Below are 23664 nucleotides of genomic sequence, written 5' to 3' on the forward strand. Positions count from 1 at the left end.
AAATTTTGGAAAAGTTCAAAAATTAAAACTTCAAAAAATTAAATAACTCGCAGCAAACTAGAAACCAAAAAACCCGAAAAACAAAACAAAGAAACCGAAAAACAAAAAGAAAAACCGGAGGAGAAATATACTATCATGTTAACGGGCCTGGCCCTGAATGCCCCTCCCTGTGCTGTGCCCGAGATAGGGGCCGCACAATGCGGTGAATAGGATTAGCCCATATGCAGCAATGCACGAGGATCGGAGGATAGGCAAATATTCGAAATTCAAAATTCACTCAAATTTAAAATTCGTTCAGATTTATAATTATTTCAGATTTGGAAATTTATTCAAGTTTTGAATTTTTTTAGATTTCAAATGTGTTCAAGTATTGAAATTTATTCTTATTTCAAATTTGTTCAAGCTTCAAAATTTGTTTAAATTTCAAAAAATATTCATTTTTAAAAAAATATTTGCATTTTCTGAAAAGATGTATATTTTTAAAATTGTTCAAATTTTAAATTTGTTCCGATCTAAAATAGTTCAATTTTTGAAAAAATAAATTTCTCAAAAATTGTTTCGTTTTTTAAAAAAAGTTCAGATTTATCTCATGATGGGTCACGGCCCATTAAACTGTTGCGGGTGTGGGGTGTGCAGCGTGGTGCTCACGCCGGCCAGGTCGGCAAACAGCTGCAATCCCTATACACCGAGCAGGTAGGCACCAGCCTGTGCCGCACACCTCCAAATGTTGTTATGGGCCAGCCACAATCACAATTTATTCTTTCGTGCCCAGCTCAGTCAGTTTTCAGTCGCTTGTTCGGTTCTGTACTTCTGTTCTAGTGTTTTCATGTCCAGGAAAATGTTCAAATAAAAGACATTTTTTTAAAAAAAATGTTCAGTTTTAAAATTTTATTTTTGAAAAATGTTCAAATTTTAAAATTGCTCAGATTTTAAAATTACAGTTAGTTCAAAGTCAACTTTTTTTAAGTTCAAATTTTAAAATTGTTCAAATTTTGAAACTATTCATAAAAAATGTTTTTTAATAAAATGTTCAAATTTAAAAAATGTTCAAATTCTTAAGTTGTCCAGTTTTAAAAAATGTTTTTTAAATAGATTATAAAAAGGGAATATAAACAGAAAATAAAAACGTACTCCGTATAATCTAATTACTGCCTGGGCTCGTTTTAGTCTTACACGGTGCTCCCTCGTTACAAGCGTAGGATCAACATCAAGCGGTGCGCTAGCATTTTAGTGGGACCACGCGCACGTGTCCCCGTCCACCGATTAAGGCGTTCACACCGTTCCCATACCCACCCACACATCATGGAAGAAAAATCCCCACCCGCAACCTCTCCGGTCTTCACCACAAACTCCAACCAAAAGAAGATGGACTAGATCACATCGAGTGGAACCTGAGCCTGAGGTCGGCGAAGCTGGAAGGAGAGGCGCTGGTCACACCCGCCCTCCCAATGATCAGGGAGACCGCCATGGCCTTGGTGCGGCTGGGATGTGGGCGAGGGAAGAACGAGCAACGACGGCGGCGGAGGCGGAGGCGAAGGGCGGCGGTCATGGAGGATGTCGTGGTGACGGTAGCTAGGTGCCACCCGGCTCCACCTTCGCCTCGACACTGAAGACCACCCCGTGTCGGCGCTTATCGGCGGCGAGCTGGAGCTCCTCGATCTGGCGTTCTCCTTTGATCCGACCGCCAAGCCATGAGGCGGCGCTGCTCGGCGGCGAGCTGGAGCCCCTCGATCCGGTGGAGGGTGCGTGGTCTCCCGACCGGCACAACGCCCTGCAGCATACTCTGCGCCAGGACCCGAGTCAAAGCCTTGGCACTTCGCGTGCGCAAGGGTCACCACGCCGTGCTACCCCTCGTGCACAACAGCAGCAACGCCCATGGCTGGCTCCCATTCGACAGCAGCAGCGCTGCAGCTATGCTAGCGTATGTGGATCCTCTTAGTCTCCATCCTTTGTCTATTCTTGCTGCTCATCTTTCTACGATTTTGTTCCGTGCATTCATGCTTGTTAGTTTTTTACTTCCAGATCAGTAGAAGGATGTATATAATGGATTCCTGGATGTAATTTTTTCGCACTAATTTTTACCTCTTTAATTTTTTTACTTTCAGAACGGTAAAAGAATGTATATTATGGGTTTTTGGATGTAATTTTTACGGACTAATTTGTGTCTCTTGAAATTTCACTTCCAGATCGGTAAAAGGATGTATATTTTGGGTTTCTGGATGTAATTTTGGCAGACTAATTTGTGTCTCTTAAAATTTTCACTTCTAGATCAGTCGAAGGATGTAACTATGTTGTTTTTTTTTCCTCTATTCTAGATGTAATTTTTATCATTTTCCTACATCCAACACATTTTAATCGATCGAAATGTCAAACACTAGTGTTTTTGTGATCCCTGTTTTAGTGATTTTAGATGTAATTTTTATATTTTTGTACATCCATCGATGCTTTTTTTTCGTGGATTTTGCCAACTACGGATTGTGAAGTATTTGTTTACACGGTTTATACATTTTTTTCTGGCATAAACACTAGAAACGGCACCGGCCATTTACTGGGACGTACATGAGCTGCGTAATAAGGGTATGCGGGGACCATAACTTTCCACTTTAGGTAACGTGTGGAAATGGACAACTTTTTCTTACTTTTTTTAGGAGGGGAGACTATACGGTGCGTGGGCACTGCGTAGCCACCCAAATAAAAAGGGGAAGAAAAAGGAAACTTACATGATGCGATGGGCCGTGGCCCAGTGAACCGCCCATGACCGAGGGGGTGTGCGATGGCTTGCACCTTCCGATCAGATCGGTGTATAGCACACCCCGAAAATAGCGGGCACCCCGAAAATAGCGGGAAATCCTATACACCGATCAGGTCGGTGGCTACGGGCCACCGCACACCTCCTGGTCGGGTATGGGCCAGGCCCAGTTCGCTGTGTCTTTTCGGTTTTGATGTTTCTTTTTCGTTTTTTATTTTTTTTTTCCTTTTTCTTTTCTGTTTTCTTTCTTATTTTGTTTTCCTTTCTTCTTTTTGTTCAAACTGAAAAAATTTCAAATTTCAAAAATGTTCAAAGTCAAAAAGTGTGCAAATTCGAAAATGTTCAAATTCGAAATTTGTGCAAATTTGAAAATCGTTAAATTTTCGAAATTTGTTCAAATTCGAAAATCGTTCAATTTTCGAAATTTGTTCAAATTTGAAAATCGTTCAATTTCAAAATTTATTCAAATTCAAAAAATCGTTCAATTTTCGAAATTTGTTCAAATTCGAAAATCGTTCAATTTCAAACTTTGTTCCACTTCAAAAAATTGTTCAATTTTAAAAATTTGTTCAAATTCGAAAATCGTTCAATTCGATTTTTGTTTAAATTTGAAACTGTTCAGATTTAAAACAAAGAAAAAATGAGAAAGAAAAAAAAAAAACAAACTTGGGCCGGCCCGTCCGCACCGAATCCATAGCAAACCAGTCTCAGCAAATCGTGGGCCAGCCCAATAAAGATCTGGGGTGGTCGGTAGCTGTTATACACCGACCAGATCAGTGTAAAGCAGCTCCCGAAAATAGCAGCTCCAGGAGCGGAAAACTCTAGAAAAAGGCCGACCTTCGCGAAGGGAAGGCAACTCACTCCGCACGCGACAAGTGGCGCGCTGTGGTGCCAGAAACTAGATCCCATGTTGATAGGTTTGGAGATACTTTTTTTTCGTACTTCTAATAGTAGTATGATTGTACCTGTGGTGTGTACCTAACTGTACGTGTGTTTCAACTGAAAAGTACTTCTGTTTTTAGTGTGTTTGGTGCAGTTTTTCCCTTTAATCGCTAACTGTACTCGCCCGTGTGCGGGACTGTGCACTTTACGCTGCTGTTGTACATGCTCGTGTGTGCATCAGACGTCTGTACATGTACTTGCTCGTGTTCACGATCGTACCTTTCGTATGCGCGTTTGTACACTGCCGTCATGCGTGATCTTGTACTCGCTCGTGTGTTCAACTGTACTCGTGTGTTGTGCGTGGCTGTACCTGCTCGTGTGCACAACTGTACCTCCTCGTGTGCGTAACTGTACTTGTACTCGTCCCGTGTGTGTAACTGTACCTGTCTATTGTTCGCAACTGTACTCGTGTAGTATTCTGTTCAATGGAAAGTAGCTATGCAAGCACGTTTGGGTTGGTCGGGTGTGTATTTGCCTGGCCGCGTTGCTAGTTTTCTCGCGTGGGTCACGTACGATCGCCTCGCGTGGGTGTACTTCCCCGGCCGCGTCGCTGGTTATCTGCGCGGGTCTCGTACGGTTTCCTCGCGCGTACACGCGCGTCCGTAAGCGCGCCACGCGTCGGCACGTCGTTAGTTCGTAGGCCTTTGGAGAGGTTGGTCTTTATCTAACGACACCCCTCCAGGAGCAGATCGATCGAGCGCAAACCTGCCCAGCCAGTACCAGGGCATTGTGCAAAAGATCCTCATGCTAAGACTGAGCCCAACAAGGCCGAGGCTCTCGGGTGGGCTAGCGGGCGGAAGGCTGCAGGTTAATGGCCACGGTGCAGAAGCGCAAGCGGCCAGCCTCTATTCACCGGCCATCAGTGGATCCATACGGGATGTTATTGGAGGATGGCTATCTCGCGTGACCCCGTGTCCTTAGGCATCTCCAGCGGCGCGACGCATTTTGGTCATCTAAAATGTCCGCGGATGTTCGTTTGCGTCGTCTGTCGGACGCGGAAATGGTCGCGCGTCCGTTTGCGTCTGGGGCTGGCTCCAGCGGCGCGACGCATATTCGTTGCAGGCGAGAATTCGAAAAGTGGTGTCCAAATTGAGGGCTGAAACTACTTTGCACCAAATTTTATAGCCGCAAATTGAGGGCTGAAACAAGTTCATCACACTTTGCACATGTCACGACGCAAAGTGGAGTCCAAAAGGGGCACAACAAGGCCTGAACAGCAATAAAATGTCCAAAAGGAGGCCAAGGTGTTGGACGCATGGCGCCGGCGATCAGGCGTCTCGCGCGCGGATTTCGGCGCGCCTCTTGATGAACCAGGCCCTGGTGTCGTCGTCGACGTTGCTCAAGTCGTCTAGCATGATCCTAGTGTCCTCTGCAAGGATCTTGGCCTTGGCGTCCATCCTCCTAGCCTCGGCGTCAAGCAGTTTGGCCTCGGAGTCTGCCTTCTGGACCTCAATTACCTCTTTCGCGAGGTTGTGGTAGATGGCAGCTGCGGCCTCTTTTTCTAGACGCCTCTTCTCGTCCCTAGCAGCCAAGGCGGCACGATTGTCGGCCATTATATTCTCCATGCTCCGCGTGAATGCAATGGCCTGCGCCTCCCGGACAAGATCGGCCTTGGTAGCCTTATGGCCTCGTGGACGAGGTGGAAGGACTGGACGGCCTTGATCGTCGTCTTCGCCGTCGAGGGTGACCGCTGTCCCATTCTTCACAACTTCTTGGTAGGTCGCAAAGCTTATCATCCACTTGTTGTTGTCTTTGAGCACCTCCCAGCAATGGACCATATGGAAGCCCTTCTTATGCGTCGCCCTGAACTTCTCCAAGGCGCGGGATACCTGCAATCATAGCCGCCAATGATGTACATACAATGATGCAAATTGTGTAGAATGATGATGGTTGTATCGTGTTTACCACTGTCATGACGCTAGCGCCACTTACGGGGTTGTTAATAGCATGTTCGACTGCCGAGCAGAACTTGGTTGTCTCTTGTTTGATGTAGTTTCATCTTTTTCGGAGGGACTCTTCCGTCCGAGGGCTTGTGATATGGTAGGGCGGGTGCATCTTGATCTCGTTGTACTGCTGCAAGACCTTGGCCCAATAGACCTTGCCCTTTTGTTGGGCGCCATTAATACAATCTTGGGTCGTTGCCAGCCACGCTTCACACAAACACTTATCCTCATCGTCGACGAAGCCTTGTGTCCTCAGGCTCTTGCCCTTCTTCTTCGCAGCAATGTCAGGCTGTGTTGCCGCGTCGTCGAAGTCGTCAACGGAAACGGGTGTTGGCTGCGTCTGTTGGGTGGCGAACAGCCGTGCGGTGTCGATGTCCTCCGCATCTTGCGTTGGTGGCCAGTCATCATGCGCGCCTGTCCCGGCCCGATCATCGCGAACGAATCCGCCGCCGAAGATAATTTCCTGGATGTCTGAATCATGACGGTCCTTCCAATAGTCCTACGAACGACCGGACATCAGACGCATGATACACGGCACTCGCACACATTGACAGGGCTCACGTACCGGGTCGTCCATCGTCGGGCAGGAGGCGCCATTTCGTCGAACAGGATGCGGGGCTGCGGCATGCTCTCCTTCGGCACCTGGCGTGTCTTCTGTGTCGCGCCCGGGCAGGAGTCAACGCTTCTAGGCGTCCGGTTGAGGTCAGGAACCGCCGCCCCAGTCAACTTCACTGGCGGCAGGCCGGAGGCGAACCGCGACGCCGCGTGGCCCTGCAAGGGTGCGGGAGTTCCAGTGCGCAACTGGGAACTTACCGAGCTGACCGACGAGGCCGGAGGCGCGACGCTGGCGATCCCCTTTCTCTTGACGAGCATGTAGCCCTCCGCTAAGGTCGGATGGAGGGCTACTTGCGCGACGCCGGCTTTGATCTGCATCTGCCAGGCCTGCTGGTTGGCGGGCGCGGCAGTCTTCATTTTCTGGTTCTTGCGCCGCCCGCGACGCTTCGCGGCCTCCATGATTTCTCCTCCGGGGAGAGCACCTTCTTTGCCGCCTTCGGCTTTTCCTCCCGGCCGCCGCCGGTGGCGGCCCGCTTTGCTTCCGCCGGAGCTGCAACCTCCATTGTGGCTATGGTCGTGGCTACGGGGGAGTGTGGGGCGGCGGCGGGTGCGAGGGTTTGCTCCGCATCCATGGCGGTAGCTGCGGCGGCGAGGATGTCCATCGCTTCTGGACTGCTCGCGCCGGTCTAGTTTGCAATTTCGCGTGGGGAATGGCCAGTGGCGGGAATAATATTGGCCTCCAGCCACTGACGCGCGGGTCCTAAGTCTTTTTCGGCGGACACTCCGCGCGACCGCCGAGCGTCTGCGGAGACGCAAACCTGACGTATATTTGGGCCAGGTTGCGTCTCCGCGGACGGCCCGGCCACTTTGCGTCGCCCCGCTAGAGCAGGTCACAGACGTATTTCCGGTCACGGCGGACGAACACAGTCGCTCAGCATCCGTTTGCGTCGCGGCGCTGGAGATGCCCTTATGGAAGATGAAATGCTGCAATTCGTGATCCACATCGGCCTCGCAACTACAGAGATATGTGGCTGCATCGTAACTAGGAGTGTGGCTGGATTGGCTAGAAGGTGAGATCCCGGCGCACCTCTTGGCGCAGGTTCCTAGAGACATTAGGGTGACACCGCTATCCCTCACGGTCTACTGCAGTCCGGCAAGCAAATGTCAATTCCCCCAGGTGCTTGCATCTGAGTGCGTCAGATCGATGTTTGTGGTAGGCACCGGCATGGGCTCTTCGCCTGCTTTGCGTCCGACAAGGGTGCCACTGTCCTCGATGGCGTGAAGAGCCATTTTCCTCTCCCTAGTGGTGACTTTTCATGCACCATGGCACATTTGTTGTTGTTATTACCAAGGTGTTGATAGCCGATGGAGGCAGTCGTCTTTGGTGAAGACTGGCCAGAAGATTTCGGGGAGTACTCGTAGTAGATTGGAAGAAGTATGTGTGTCGAAGTGTTTTGCAACATTGTTCTCGGCGCGTCGAGGCGGCGCAAATTCTATTCTTGCTAGGGCTCTTTATGTTGTACGTCTCACTTTTTGGAGTGAAAATCTTAGGTTTGCCCCTCAGTGATTGTATGTAGCCATGGTGGTGGATTGCTCCCTCGTCATTTATTTATTGGAGGCATTCTCTCGAGATTGAACTTATATATTTAGGGTGAAGGTTAGATTGAACGACGACAACGTTTATGCACTGTTACCTTCATGAAGACGTCGTTTTGAAAAACCTTCTTAGATTCTCAGTGTTGCCACCACTGGTGGTGCTATTGCTGTTGCTAGTCTATGTTTGCTTTAGATGGGTGGGTATTTTCGGCTGTGTACATCCTCAATGCCTAGAATTAGTCTAGCATTTTGGTGGTGCAGTACATTAATATTTTTTTATGAAAAACATCATGACTAGAATGACACCAAACGAGTGCTGAGCACACGGCCCGGGTGTCCAGAATCAGGCCCCGGCTCACCGCAGCCACAAGCCCGGCGTCCCCCACAAAATCTGCCGGCGTGCGCCCTCCCGGCCACGCCGGATTCCCTCCTGCCAATGGCCGCCGCCCACCTCACTCCCTCTTATCCCCGCCTCACCCACTCCCGCCACGCTCCTTATCTCCTTCTCTTACACAAACCAGTCGCCCACCATCGATCGATCGATCGCGAATCAAACTTCCTCTCTGTCCACACGCCCCGCGCGCGCGCCACGGACGCAGCAGCAGCAGCCGCAGCAATGGCCGGCCTCACCGCCTCCATCGCCACCTCCACGGCCTTCGCCGCCAAGCCGCGCCTGTCCCGCTCGCCAGCACGCCTCACCGTCTCCTGCTCCGCCTCCTCCAACGACAACACCCTCTCCACCTCCATCAAGACCTTCTCCGCAGCCCTCGCCCTCTCCTCCGTCCTCCTCTCCTCCGCCGCCACCTCCCCACCTCCCGCCGCCGCCGACATCGCCGGCCTGACCCCCTGCAAGGAGTCCAAGGCCTTCGCGAAGCGCGAGAAGCAGTCGGTCAAGAAGCTCACCTCCTCGCTCAAGAAGTACGCGCCCGACTCGGCCCCCGCGCTCGCCATCCAGGCCACCATCGACAAGACCAAGCGCCGCTTCGACAACTACGGCAAGTTCGGCCTGCTCTGCGGCTCCGACGGCCTGCCCCACCTCATCGTCAGCGGCGACCAGCGGCACTGGGGCGAGTTCATCACCCCCGGCGTGCTCTTCCTCTACATCGCGGGATGGATCGGGTGGGTCGGCAGGAGCTACCTCATCGCCATCAGCGGCGAGAAGAAGCCTGCCATGAGGGAGATCATCATCGACGTCGAGCTCGCGACCAGGATCATCCCCAGGGGATTCATCTGGCCGGTTGCTGCCTACCGCGAGTGGATCAACGGCGACCTCGTCGTCGACGACGCAGACATCGGCTACTAAGCATGCTTGCTTGGCTAGTCGGTCCACAGTCAGGTGAAAAAACTCTGCATCTTTCCATCCGTCGCTAATGTGCTCCTTATCCTTGTTGTCTAATGGCTCAGTCAATTAATGAATGCCGGAAGATTAATCCACCTTCGTGCTTGGTTTCACAGATGGGCAGCGGAGGACGATGAGGCCTGTCGTGTCTCTTTGTGTGGGCTTGGTGTAGGAGCTGATAGGATCATGGAGAAATGAACTGCTCTCTTGTACTTAAGAAACTGAAATCTTGTATAATTATTGTGCTCTCTCTTGCGTGTATTTTACATTGTTCAAGTCATTCGTAAAGATTTCATGATGCACAGCATACTATGAGTCAAAATGTGTCAACATAACTAGGAAGCTTGATTGATACTTTGATAGGATTACACAAAGTTCAGCAGCACAAATATTTCCTAACGGTGTTCAATAAGACAAATTTCTTTATGTTTCTGAGTTCATTAACAAGAATGCAAGCCAAATGTCTAGTATAGCCAGTAGACATACAAGCTTTACATGGCTGGGGTACAACATTTGATATTTACAACACTATGGTTTTGTCACACTATAATAGTTCAGTCTGGTAGAGGAATGCCGGTTGCAGTCATGTCAAGTTTAATCACAGGTTGCCGCCATCATGTTCATAACCATCAACCTGGATGCTGAAATTCGGCAGTTCAGCTGAAATTAAAGAAACACACTATCAGGGCATAGAACAAAAGGAATGCCGATTCATCCCTAATTTTAACTCTTAAGGAGCCAGCATTTGAACAGTCTGGTACACTTCAGTTAAAGCATATCGACTCGAGAAATTATGAAGATAAACATCAACTTTCAAATTTTTAATATTATTAGGTTTGAAGTCAAAAGAGTGTTTTTTTCATGAATTCAAAAGAGTTCTGATTGGAGGAAATGATGTTTGGAGTAACACAAGCTCCAAGGTTTAGCAGCTTAACTTGCATATCAAGTTATCAACAGAAGTTAAACTATGGTTATCATGAGTACTGAAAATTGCATACCGTCTTCATCTTGTAGAAAGCCCTGGTCTGGCAGATTCACTTGTTGTAGAATTGCCTGCAACTGCAAGAACAAACGTCATCACGAATGAAAAAAATACTAAAGCATGTGACTGCTATTGATTGATATAATTCAGTGGTTCAGTTGGAGCAAAGATATTTGGTTTGTTCTAAACAATGATTGTCGTAACATTTTCAAAAGAAAACACATACTTCAGGTGTAGATAACTCCATCGAGATGTCATCGTCCGCATGGTTAAATGAAGAGGTTGCCTGACTAAGTCCATCTGAAATGTTTCAATGCCAACATTTTAAACACCCAGCAATGCACAATGGAGAAGTGATTTTACGCTTGATGATCCAGAACACTGCATAGTGCATATACAGTGAAATTGGAAAAACTGGGATGTAGCAATCACACCTATAGCAGGACAAGATGTACCAGGAGCATCAGTCATTGAGGAGCTTAAGTGTCCATTATGTTGCTCAATTAGACCTGAAGCTGTGATCAAGTAATCCTTTGGAACCTACCATCAAGGAAACATTCAGGTTGTCAATGAAAAATTGCGGGACAGAATTGTTGATTGTGCCATAGGTGACTTCACTTACTGGTGGAAAAATGTGGGACGGAATAGTTGGCTCTCCTGAGAATGATCCTTGACCATTTAAGTTATTTTCCTGGGGTGGGTAGTAAGGAGTTTCATTCTGTGGCATAGAAGGATGGTGCTTACCAAGTTCTACAACAAGTTAATTACAAAAACTATCAGAAGCAGCAATAGCATTATGGAGGATGAATGAAAAAGTTGGATGAAACAAGCACAGTTTACAGAACAAGAAGTACCGGAAGCAACAGTCGTCAAAGAGTTTAAGTGTCCATTCTGTTGGCCAATTAGATTTGTACCTGTGATCAACTCCTCTGGAACCTATAATCCAGGAAACATTTCAGGTTATCAATGAATAATTGGAAGATCGGACTGTTGAGTGCCATAAGTAACTTTACTTACCGGCAGAACATTGTAGGAAGGAATAGTTGGCTGTCCTGAGAGACCATTCAAATTATTTCCCTGGGGCAGATGACAGTGTGGCATAGAAGGACCATGCTGGCCAAGGTCTACAGCAATTTGATTACCAACACCGTCAGAAGCAATAATAACATTAATTTTCTTGCGATGAAGCAGCAATAACAGTATGAAGGATGTATCATAAAATATTATGCAGGTAAATATTGACCTTGATGCGCAGTGTGATGTGAAAAGAGTGGTGCGTTTTGCTTTGAAGGACCAGCATCATTGTTTGACAGGAGTTCGGCCGGTGAGAACCCATTCTGCTGTTGAACACCAAATTCTGAAATAATTTGAATTTTTAGAAACGTGTAACAACCAAGATCAGCGATGGGAACACAATATTAAAATTCACCTTGTTGTGCACCTATGTAATTAGGATATTGCCCAGTCATTCTAGCTTGTACAGAAGGACCTTCTTCATTATTCAGAGGCATTGCACGGACAGGGCGGCCATTCGCCATCAAGTAATCAGGGATAAGATTCCCTGAGTTCTCTCTCTCCTCAAGTCTTTTGTACGCAGACATTTTCCAGTTGTTCAGCTGTAACAGAATGTTAAATTTATCTCATCGCCATCACAATGTAAAGCCCGTGCTTGCTTGTAATTTTGAATACAGCAAGCCTTAAATGATCAGACCTTCATACAAACTTCTAAATCATTAGAATATTTAAATGGTATAGCAATTTATTTTTATGATGAATTATGGATCCACATTAGTTGAACTAGGGAGGTCTTTAGCACCTTGCAGAATTCCATTGTGCTTGAAGGGGTTTACACGGTGCCGAAAAAATGAACACTGCAAGGTGGGAAACCAATTGTTCGGTACATTCTAGATTTCGAGATCTTGCAAACAAAAAGGGATACTGGCTGAACAACAACAAATTTTTAATCATGAGGGTGTATGCTTATAGGAAAAATATTAAAAAATCAGAGGCTCCATTTAGCGATAAGAAATCATTTTGAGTTCATGCATTGGTCTTAAGTATACGAAATATCACATCATTTTAACCTTTTTGGATGGAAACCGTAAGGGGAGCCTAACGTTATAAGTAGGAACCCAAATTCATAATCACAAGGACATGGACTCAGGTGGTGGGATTGTGCTCCACCAAGAGATAGCTTTAGCCAACAGGTGATCTCTATGGCACTGAAGTATTTAAATTTATAAAAGTAAATATTGCTATATACCTTATAGGCGTGACAACATTTGGAAGGTAATTCCAGCACACTAATATTTTAAGTGAATAGCAAAGCCTAATTCCGATGAAAGTGGAACAGTGTCAAATGTATACCTGCTGAAACTGAAGGTCACTGGCAGGAACATATGATCCATTTCTCATCATACCAACAAGATCATAGAAGTCATTGAATAAGAGTTCACAATTTTCCGGTGCAACCCTATAAGAATAGATCTCATCCCCAGGTTTACACATGGTGGCATGTTTAATCATGGAATGCCAATCCTCCCTCTTCATGCCAGTAAGCTAATTGCCAAAAATTAAGAGTTTCCTTAGCAAATAATGAAATGCTAGCAGAAATTATAGTGTACATTAACATTTAGCATTACATGACGTACAAATACGTCCTAGGAGGTGCTGGATAACTTCAATACAGGAAAATGATCAACTATATCTTTCAGGAAATTTGAAATACTGGAGATTGCAGAGATATCATTACAAGTGCATATTTACCTCTTGGAGACCAGATTTGTCTTTGAAATACTCACGCAGCAAGTGCTTCACCTTAGTGACCTTTTTTTTCGCAAGGGCAACACAACGTGGTCCCTTTTGGGAAATTTTCTTCAGTCGATGTATCGCATCTTCCTTAGATGGAAGATAACTCTTTTCATTGGCTGAAAACAGACACAAAAACTGGGTGTGTTAAGACAAGATTTCTGATATGAAATTGGTTCATTTGGATATCTTTGCATCTGATTGTAATGGTATCAACCAAAGGATAAATCTACATGTTAAATAACAACCGATTAATCATGCATTTGAATATCATTTATTAAACACCTTATACACGACATTAGAAAATTAAAACGGTGCCCACCCAGCTCTTTCTCCATTAGCCAGGAAATGCACAAGTTGACATAAAATCTGTATTGGGCAAAGAAAAGTGCATTCCAAAATCTCAACCAGAAGTATTGCTACTGTTTTCTGACAGAACTAGCCATTCCCCTCAAAGCAAAACATTTAGTGCCAGTACATATTCTCAGGTGAAAATTTGGCATTGTGTGTGCTTAAGGCCATAAACAGTTCTTAGAAAGATATAATATGTGCTTAACATTTTATTTTACTTAAATGAGCCTGATAGACACTTAAAGGCGGAGCATGTTCTTCAGCTATGGCAAACAATAATGCTTCAACACAGAGCAAATTATAAAGTGTACCAAAATTACACACTAGGTGTAGTTAAAAAGTATTGATGCCCAGAACGGATAATTGGATATACTCACATTCACTTCGACGGTCTTTGACGACAAAAGGATCAGTGATTGCTTCTTGAACTCTGTGGGCAGGATCCTTTCTTTTCACTCTTGCTGCCAATCTTACATTTTGCCTGTAGGAGCTCTCTTTAAAGATGATGGAACCAAGATCGGCCTCACCATTTCTGAGATTAACAGTTTTCAAGACAGACTCATTCCCATTATACCTATGTATCTGCTTGTTGAATTCCTCTTCAGTAAAATCGTCGTGTCCTCGCTCAGTAAAAAAATCAGCATAGACTGGTAAAATCTCAATTTGCAATTTAGAAAGATCACCACCCGTGATTTTCTTCTCATTTCGAAATATTGCTACCTTAGGGTTTTCTCCATTCTGCCATTTTACTGGACAACGAGTGAAAACTGAATATTTTGGTCTGTCAGCATCAACAAACCGTAGCCTGACTACACCAGAGCTGCCTCCAGTTTCAGGAAGACATTCCGATATCGCCCTAAAATTTTAATTAGGATGGGAGTGAGAAAGTAACAAGAAGAATGTAGAAAGAACATACTTGGTTTGATAAGTTTTAGTATCATAGCACAAACCGAAATACTTGCAAAGACTAATTACCAGAGGAACTACGGATATCCTCCATGTTGCAGTCTCAACTTTTAATGGAGAATTAGTGGTCACAACTGTTAAAGGAGGACATACGAAAAATAAAAGGGCTTGTACCTTGAACTTGAAGGCTCAGAAACACCATTGGGAAGCGCAGCTGCTTGAGGTTGCTGCAACCATTGTATGACAGAGGGGAAAGGGGTTAAGATATACAGGGTAAGGTCACAGAAAGACAAAAAAAAGTTACATGGATAAATATCCAAAATACTAACCTCTGTCCGGCGAACTGACAGGATCATTTCTTCCATGGATACCATAACAGATCTTCGGGATGATACAACGAAAAAAAAGGAATTAATTAATTAATTAAACAAAGGGAGAATTTATCCATCACATCCACAACACTCAAAGTTGAATACCCAAAACATAGACTCGAAGATAGCGTCTCCATATATTTTAACGCAGTTACCAGTACTGAAAGAAGAACAAATCCATGGTTTATTTACTCAAGAAATATGACTTGATAATCTGAACCTCAAATAGTACTAGTGTACTATAGTTGTAAAGTTTCCTCTCTAAATACTATGAGCTTGAATGTTGCCGACAGTATATTCTTCTCCTAAAAAGGCTATGTACTTTCCAGAGAAGAATAAGTGTCAGTTTCCATAACAAGCAAGCCAACACACTTCACTCGTTATTTCCTGAAATAAGCGCATTTGTACTGTCGCTCATAACGAAATCCTCAAAAGGTAATCTATACGCATATATGTACCCTAGAGGAAGGAGAGGACAAGTAGAGTGTACCTGTGAAAAGAACCAAGCTGCTCCGCCAATAATCCCTGTACCATGTTGGGGAGCTGGAGGAGCAGGCTCTCCATCGAGCCAAGCCGCGCGACGAGCATCATCACAAGTACAAACAGTTTGGCCATATCGAGCTGCACCTGTCGCACGAGTACACGACAAACCTATCAGTTGCCGCAAAACCAAGAGCACAAAACCGGGAGAAGAGAAGACTATTCAAAATCGAAATGTGGAGAGAGGAATCAGCCATTAATTTACCTGGCGAACCATGTGCGACATCTGCTCGACCGTGAGCGTCCTCGCCCTCCTCCTCTCCCTGCAGCGGCGACCGGGGAAAGCGCAGATCCGGCCGGGGGAAGCAAACGGCGGCAGGTGAGTTCAAGCAAAGGAAGCTAGAGAAGGGTCGAGGATTCGAGAAAATGGCGAAGCAACGAATAGGTAGGTAGGGAGGGAAGGCGCTCACAGCGACATGACAAGAAAGACCGCCCGCTGCAGCCGCTTCCTCGGGGACTGCGCCGCCTCCTGCTCCGGCACGGCGGCGTCGAGCGACCGCTTGTGCGCCATGACGCGTTTTCCGACGGGCCCTACGGCTGCTAGAAGTTTTGGTGAAGTAGCAGTGGAGTGGCGATTGGTGAATGGCGATGGCTGGCCGGTGTTGGTCGGGTGCTGGTGTTGGTCGGGGTTTGAGAATCTGGGTGCTGGAAGCGAGGGCTATATAGTGGACAGAGAGGGGTGGGGTGGAGCAAATCGGAGCGGCAGAGTCGGGCACTCGACTCGCCACCGGAGGCGGAGGCGGAGGCGGAGAGGCAGAGTCGGACCGCGTGGCGTTGGCGTGCGAGGTTGGGAGACGGCCCCCGGCGCGGGCGGGGATTTTTGGATTTGTGGCACGGCCCGCCGGGGCACAGTGGAGATCGCCACCGCTAGTTTCCACGAAAAGGTTCCGATGCATCTTTCGGCTGATCCGGTGCTTATTCTTTTTGATTCAGTTAACTGATGAAAGAGACATTAATCCTTCCGCTGCTCGTCATTTTGACTTTCTGAATTTGGAAAATGGTCGTCAACTGGCACAATGCCCAATCCATACCCTATGATGGCCACTCTAGCTTTAAACCGGTAGAATCAACAACATCGAGTCCGACTCCATTTCTGAGACAGCTACATTCCTTCGGAGTATTCAGCGCTGTCGAAACATGACATGTTGAGTCCGATGCCATTTCTGAGACAAACTGACATCGAGTTTCGAATTATGTTTTGTGTTTTGTGTTTGCATCGACGTCCGAAGCTACATTTCCGAGACAACTTGGCATCCATGTAGGAAGCTCTAGTTTCATTTTTGTGTTTTGTGTTTTGTGTTTGCATATTGTTTTCTTTCTGGTTTTCTCCGAATTAATCTGACAATTTGCATATTCTTATATTGGGTGGCGGAGATCTTTAAAAAAAAATGACGCCTAACAAAGGAAGAGGCCCTTGCAATTTTATAGAGGAATTAATGAGTAGAACCTGGGTTGCGAGTGCGAAGACTCAAACCCAGGCCGGCAGGCATGCATCAACCCATACCCACCATCACGGCTATACCTTGGTTCTCATGGCGGAGATCTTTGCTTACAAACATAGTTACAAGTTGCACAATCGTATCTCTTTGAGAAAACCTTTAGGTTTCTTTTGGAGCCTCCATGCGAATTGAAGTACCTAATGTCACTAGGCAAATGAGATTGTCCTGTAATCTAAGGCCTACCAATTTTAGAATGTACCCAAGAGATGGTAGGACCACTAACATAAAATAAACAGGCGAGGCACATCCATACACAATCAAGAAAAAACCCATGGGACGGGATAGAATCTCTAGTACAAGCTCCAATGTTATGGAACTAATATGAAGATTACATTTAGATCATGATACTTTGAAATGTAGTGTCTCGGTCCAAGATAAGTGCTCATTTTAGCCCTGAACACGCATGTAGGGGTCAGATCATGCACTAATTTTGCCCTGACCAATGTCACTTCAGCCAACTAGTTTTGACATGAATCTATCCCCCGCACTTATGAGAACTAGCTTTTTAATCTAGACCTCTAGAGGGTATATAAGAACTCAAAATTGTTAGAGTAGATAGACTAGGATCTTCTTGTATCCCAAGTCTTTAGATATCTTAGCCTCCAAGTCATGTACCTCTATATATACCCCATGAGGGTCATTGCAATACAACAACGAAATATTAGGGTTCTATATTTTCCTATAAAAATAACATGTTTTTTGTTTCTTCTTTTCTTTCGCATCTACTCCCACTATATACCGAGATCAGAAGATTTCAAGCACCTTCCTCTTTGTTAAACGCATAGTTACTCTTGGTGAGGTGCTCTAACATTCGTTGGAATTTTGAAATCAAAGGAGCAACTTGAAAAACATTATTTCAAATGCCAAAAGATTCGAGTAAGTTTTTGTTAGCTGTATTCTCCGTTGCAAAGTCCAATTCTATAGTTTTAACTTTTTTTTTTCATAGCGGACTTGCTGAAGGTTATTGCGATTACCATGTAGAAAGAGAAAATTGGATGAATTAGGCCACACTTGGACCCTCCCTCACATTTCATATAAATAGATGAATACAAGGTAATAAAAACTTTTAAAATGTTAACCATAATGGCCTCAATCTCGTATAAACAGAAGGCACAAGATATAGTTTGATTGCCTCGATATCATTGTGATATCAGTTTAACTACATTAAATATCCCTAGGATATTCGGTTTCCTAACATTTACAATTTAAAAGAAGGTTATGTCTGAGTTAGAGGAATGGATGCGGGAGTTGATAGAATGTTGCCTCGGTTTACAAGGGAATATCTTCAAATAATGATGGTCCTTTACTTTGCTTTACTTTATATATGCAGACAACATATGGTAAAATTACAAACAATGCATGGTTGGATGCTCACATGTGCCGTAATTACTAACTGAGTCACTCGATGTACTTTTCGGATCCATACATTATGCTTCAAAATACCATAATCTAGATGTAACAATTGTAATGGTTCCATGACATCTTAACCACATTAAACATCGAAACCAACCACCCTAATCCGCTTGAAATCTTTTTGAGAATTTCTCACTCTCGGTTCACCATTATATTTGAGTGAAATCATCAGCAATCATTGAACTTGTCTTGTAGGTGAAATCAAGTCGCCAAACTTGGGAACTGCTCGATTTGGATCATCAAACTTTTCAAAGGGATCCACATACTATAATTTCTTTGTTTTCCCGTCCGTATAGAGTTGAGGTGGAATAGAATCCACCAAACTGCTAGATCCAGTATGGTATAAGATCCATTTGCCACTTCAGAGTAGTAATTAATAGAGGTCTAGATCCTCTCATCCTCAATGTTTCCCGCTATTTCCTAGATGCACCATAACCCCCATGTCGACTAGGTAGAGAGCTCGTTGACACCCACCAACCGCGGAGCTTAGTGCATGTCAACACGGGCCACGGTCCCCCAAGATTGGTACATGCAAGAAGTTTTTTTTAAGAACTTAGGTTAGGAAATTGTGTGTTTAGCCTCCCTAGGAACTCATATATTATATTTTTCTCCCAGCAAGCTTTGGCAAGCTCTAGCATTGACACCCTCCTTCAATCTCTTCATCTTTCCCTTTGCATCCGGTGATGCCTACTTTCCCCTACTCCGATGCTAATTGTTTCCTCCTCTGCTTGGCAATGATGCGAGCTCGACCAAAGTAAATAAGTACCCACTCTCTGGTCATTTTGCCGCGACTGCAAGTTCAAGAGAGTGATGTAAGTGAGGCAAGAAGTGGTATGGAATAAATAAGCCAAGGAAAGTTAATTTTATTAGACGTTGTCACGATTCAAGTATCAGCAACATTTTTAACAATTATAGAACAAAGATGGACCAAAATAATTGGACGGATCATTCAGCGTGCATGGATATGGATTCCTCATGGGGTAACATATGGAGCCATAAGATCATTTTGTCTCGTTCCTCACTGGCCAGCCAGCGGTGCCTCCTTGTTACCCTCGTTGCTCGAATGTAGCTCGCCGGCCATTAGATGACGAAGAAGGTGCCCATGTCACCGACCTCCTCCTCTACCTCCTGCATCCCCCACCCTCTCCCCCACTATCCCCTCCTCCTTCTCTAACTCAATCCCTCTCCGAATGTAGTGTGATTGTATTGATTGGATAAGGTGGAGGAGGGAAATTACAAAAGGAGAAGTGCGAGTAACTATTGGCATTCCGAGCCATACATGCTTGACAACTCCATATCCCATGACATTCGATCCATAAATGCTATATATAGTGTGTGTTCATTCAAAGTCTACTTTTGTAAACACATACAAATAGAAGTATATCTCATATTTTTAATACTATTTGTTTATGCAATAAAAATTGATATTTTTTCACATACTTGGTCAAAGTTTATGATGTTTGACTTTTACCAAAATTAATATATATTTTACTATATTTTAGCATAGAGAGGGTAGAAAAGACCGTACGCAAACCAGTTTAGGAAGTTGTAGGACCCAAGTAGAACAATCATTACTCCTGAGTTGAGGACTATATGGATAAGCTGAATGGTTGTAGGTGTATTCCCCTTTTGTTTTGTCTAAAATATACGGGATTGCTAGTTTATAGTAGACTGAGAACGAAACTCGAGTTTAGTAGACACCTGCAACGTTGAAGTTGCATCGTGATTCGTACACATGAGTTGCAAATTAGATTGTGACTGAGTTTTTTCAGCTGCAACCCCATGTGAGGTTCCAACTACGAAAAATATATTTAACCGTTAGATTTGCTTCGTGATATATGCTAACGGTGAATTGGAATATGGTTGCAACTGAGATTTGATAAAGTCATTCTATTGAGAATGAAGTTAGTTCTTAGTAAAATGAATGAGAACGAGTCACACCCTAAAATATATTGTCTCCGTGCCAGTCCTGTCAACTTAGCATTTCTTCCTCCAAGATGATCTTGCTCAACTTTGAGTAGGTACGAACACATCTGTAGACCTCTTAGCGATAGAATTAAGCATCCAAATTCTTATGACCAATGCTACTATATAATCTTTAATAGCACCACCATATATGCCTGGTCGTCTTCTTCCTCGTGAGTGTCATGGTTAGCTCACTGCTCCTGTCCTGGAGAAAATGCAGAGATTTTTCGATAAATGATTAACAAGCAAGCAATACGAAATGCATAATTCGCAAACGGTGCCACCTACCAAAGACGATGATCGACACTTCGAAACTGATCCCAACCAGGTTGTTGGTTCATCAGGCCCCTCCGGAAACGAACAACAATGGTGGCATGCGAACATGAAGAACAGAAATGACATATATAAGGTAGCGCAAGCCGCCGCAAGAAAGTAATCTGATTGACCGAGACGCTGCACCGCCAGCGCGCGTGCGAGGATCGGACGAGGAAATTTCTATGAGGCCTCCGCCTGATAGACTGAAATAAAGAAGATTTCGGAGCGATTATACCGAACCGCGTAGCGAAGGGGAGGGGAAGACTTGACCGCGCGCTGGGCAGTACCGGGAATTTCTGTTCATTTTCCATCCATTTTCCATAGTTTTTCATTCTTGGGATTTGCTATGTATATTGCACTGCTTTCATGGGACTACACCTCATCGGAATTACATAACTAGAGTCTCAAGGTTCTGGAACAGATCGGCCGACCTTTCTCGAGTACGCGTTCTTCCTAGTTTTTTTTTTTTGAACTGGGTTCTTGCTAGAAAGTCTTTTTTTTTTTTAACTGGATTCTTCCTAGAAAGTTGAGCACGGTTTCGAGCGTTTTACAGTAGCGACTTTTCTTCATTAGCCTGTTAGCTGGGAGATTGTAAATGCATGAGTTTCCTTCACCATCAAATTAGTAAGAAGATTCTGCCCGTGGAGTAGTTGTCCCTTCTCGCGAAGCCAGAGCCTATGCTGAAGTGAGAGTGTTCAAGGGAGGCGACGTGGGACACTACAGGAATGGCCCGAGACACCGACGGCCAGAGTGTACGCCGACGGCCAAATGTCGCGGCCGTCGGCGTACGGCCTCGCCGGGGCAGCTCGGAACGCCGACCGTCGGCATAGACATATCGTCGGCGTAGAGGTTGCTACGCCGAGGGCAGCCGTCGGCGTCTACCTGGCCCTCGGCGTAGGCACCAGCGTAGCTCCTGTTCCAGCCGCGACGCGACGGCGCGCTCACGGCCTCGGCATAGGGCATGCCCCTCCTATGCCGACGGCAACCCTCGGCATATTTTTTTTTTATTTTTCTCTTTATTTTTTTCTCTTTCATATTACTTTATATTATGTTTCTATTATTTATTTACTAGTATGAATTATGTAAAAATGGTTCTATTTTTTAAGAATTGGTAGATGACATATAGGTTTCATGCTATTCGCACACGGGTCAACCGGAGCCAGTAGACCCAACATCGGCTATCGATGTACATATGTCCTAAAACAAAGGAAAAAGTCCATTGCTAACCCTAACTCCAACCCTAACCCTAACCGAGGCCATTCCCGCCCTAGGGTTTCCCGCTTCTGCGGGCCAACTTTCTATTTTGCGAACATTTTGGCAAACCACCCGTTCCTCCAAGACGGGCCTACGAGTCTACGAGCCCAGGATAGGAGTACTAGACTCTTGACTCCACCGGGTGCTGCTACAGTGATAGGGCGTATAGTTCCATCAGAGCAGCAGAGACAAACTGTGATATATAGGGCATCCCCTGTCGGGGGGATGACCCCCGGTATGACAAAGTCCTCGAGTTTACGAGCGCGCAGCACTTCGCGGATCAATAAAAGATGCAGCGTAGCAAAAGATATGAAGAAATCAGTAAAACATAGAAGAAATAGTGCGCCCTGGGTCAACCAGTCGCGCCTGGGCCGGCTTCCGGCTGCACCGGCCTGCTCCAGGCTAGCTCCCACGCCTGCGCCCATGCTGGGCCGCCTTCCGGCTGCCCGGCCCGCTCCAGTCCGGCTCCACCTGCTGGGTCGGCCTCCTACTGGCCCGCTCGGACGGCTGGCCGCTTCCTTTCCTTGGGCCGCATCCGGCTGGAGGCCTCCGCGCTGGGCCGACTGGCGGTCGCCCTGGCCGGCTCCCCCGATCGGTGCAGGATCGACCGGCAACCACGCTCGATCAGGAGCACCCCGTGGCCAGCTCCCTGCTGTCGCCATGCGTGCGGCCGGGTGCAACTCCCACAGCCAGCTGCCAGCTTCCATGCAAGATGGCTGGCTCCAACTCTCCATCATACATGCAACCACCTCACGTGAAGACCAAGTAAATGGCCGGCTCACCAAGGCCATGAACAGTGCTACTGTATGTACAGTTGATGGAACCCCAGTAGTCAGCTCAGCTACAGTTCATGCGGGCCATCTCTTGTCCCCTGGGTGCCATTATATAAGGCACACCAGGGGGAGCCCCTCAGGGGGAGATTCTCTCCAGGCTCATACGCCTCTCTCTCTCTCAGCTCACATACGAGCAGCCGGCCAGGCTCTCTCCAAGCCGGCCAGGCTCCCTCTTAGCTCACAGTAGCTTCTTCCTTATCAGGACAAACAGCTCAAGGAGCAACTCTGTATCACGCATATACTGTCATATACATCAGACATGCAGGAGTAGGGGTTTTACCTCCACCGTGAGGGCCCTGAACCTGGGTACATCACCGTGTGCTGTGTACCAATCCCGCATCCGGATACCGTCGACGCCCATACAGGAACCACCTAACTTTAGCTACCCCGTAGCATATGCCGTGACAAAACCACGACATTTGGCGCCCACCGTGGAGCAAGCAGTGGCGCCGGCCGGAGTTCGTCCGGACGGGACCCTTCCTCATCATCGTCACTGCCGCGGCCTTCAACGCCGCCGGCATCGCCGCCCTCTCCGGGCACGGCTTCACCGCCGCGGCCTTCAACGCCGCCGGCATCGTCGCCCTCCTCGGGCGCGACTTCCTCTCCGCCGCGGCCCTTTCCGCCGCGAGCTTCCTTACCATCTTCGCCACCGCCGCGACCTCTTCATCTTCACCAGCGTCCATGTCTACAGCAAAACCGGGGGCTTGGCCCCTGGAGAACCGCTGCACGCCGGCCGGCCGTGGCTACGCTGTCTCCGTTCGGGGCGACGCCCGCGGCCAACAGCAACGTCTCCGACCTGTCCCAGGGGCTGCAGTCACGTTGCCGTGGCGCATGCCTCGTCCGGCCGCAGCTGCGTCGTCCTCGTCCGCCCGTGAGCGCATGCATCTCAGCAGGCCAAGCTGCGACGGTTCCACTCGGCCGCTACGCGCGCTCGCGCTAGCAGCGCACGGCGACAGGCAGAGCTGGCAGACAAGTAGCAGTGGTGCAGCGCCCAGCAACGAGCGGAAGCAGCGCGCACGCGCGACCAGCAAAGAAGCACACCAATCAGCGGCCGCTCGAGCTAAGTTTCAATCTGTATTCTGTATTTCCAGTTTATATGTCTCGTGAACACGCACGCACATAAAGAGCTTTAGTACACCCTTTCTTGTACTCCCGCGGCTACGTTTCTCTGTGTTGCAGGAAGCCATAGTAGCAAGCCTACATGCTTTAGGCTACTCATCTCGCCCCGCCGAGCTCGGGCCAAGTGGCCGGCGGCCTACGGCCCGCTCCCACGGCCGCGCCGTGCATCGCACGCCCGCGTCAG

The 23664-nt window shown here is 46.7% G+C and overlaps 2 protein-coding genes and 1 long non-coding RNA gene across 4 annotated transcripts; 1 reads left to right on the forward strand and 2 right to left on the reverse strand.

Moving 5' to 3' along the window:
• The first annotated feature begins 8302 nt into the window (after window positions 1-8302).
• Window positions 8303-9431, forward strand: LOC127292593 (photosystem I reaction center subunit III, chloroplastic). The gene is made up of 2 exons (XM_051322018.2): window positions 8303-9121; window positions 9241-9431. The coding sequence occupies exon 1, from the start codon at window positions 8402-8404 to the stop codon at window positions 9086-9088; it is 687 nt and encodes a 228-aa protein (XP_051177978.1). The 5' UTR covers window positions 8303-8401; the 3' UTR covers window positions 9089-9121; window positions 9241-9431.
• Window positions 9432-9448: 17 nt separating this feature from the next.
• On the reverse strand, window positions 9449-15952 carry LOC127292592 (uncharacterized). 2 transcript variants are annotated; one of them, XM_051322017.2, is made up of 17 exons: window positions 15493-15952; window positions 15288-15345; window positions 15033-15163; window positions 14501-14552; window positions 14346-14398; window positions 13643-14121; window positions 12873-13033; window positions 12474-12665; window positions 11536-11722; window positions 11350-11463; window positions 11124-11230; window positions 10961-11042; window positions 10729-10856; window positions 10541-10646; window positions 10333-10406; window positions 10123-10183; window positions 9449-9784 (listed from the first exon to the last, which is right to left on the reverse strand). In XM_051322017.2, exons 1-17 carry the CDS (start codon window positions 15591-15593, stop codon window positions 9723-9725), a joined length of 2148 nt encoding a protein of 715 aa, XP_051177977.1. In that variant the 5' UTR covers window positions 15594-15952; the 3' UTR covers window positions 9449-9722. The 2 variants fall into 2 exon arrangements, with proteins under 2 accessions (XP_051177977.1, XP_051177976.1); XM_051322016.2 differs by having other exon boundaries at window positions 15033-15169; window positions 15493-15951.
• Window positions 15953-17829: 1877 nt separating this feature from the next.
• LOC139830845 (uncharacterized) lies at window positions 17830-20355 on the reverse strand. The gene is made up of 3 exons (XR_011744335.1): window positions 20248-20355; window positions 19936-20164; window positions 17830-18785 (listed from the first exon to the last, which is right to left on the reverse strand). It is a non-coding gene; the product is annotated as an uncharacterized lncRNA (long non-coding RNA).
• Window positions 20356-23664: the final 3309 nt, after the last annotated feature.

Source organism: Lolium perenne, chromosome 4 (genome assembly GCF_019359855.2).
Source record: "Lolium perenne isolate Kyuss_39 chromosome 4, Kyuss_2.0, whole genome shotgun sequence".
In the NCBI taxonomy this organism is placed as follows: Eukaryota; Viridiplantae; Streptophyta; class Magnoliopsida; order Poales; family Poaceae; genus Lolium; species Lolium perenne.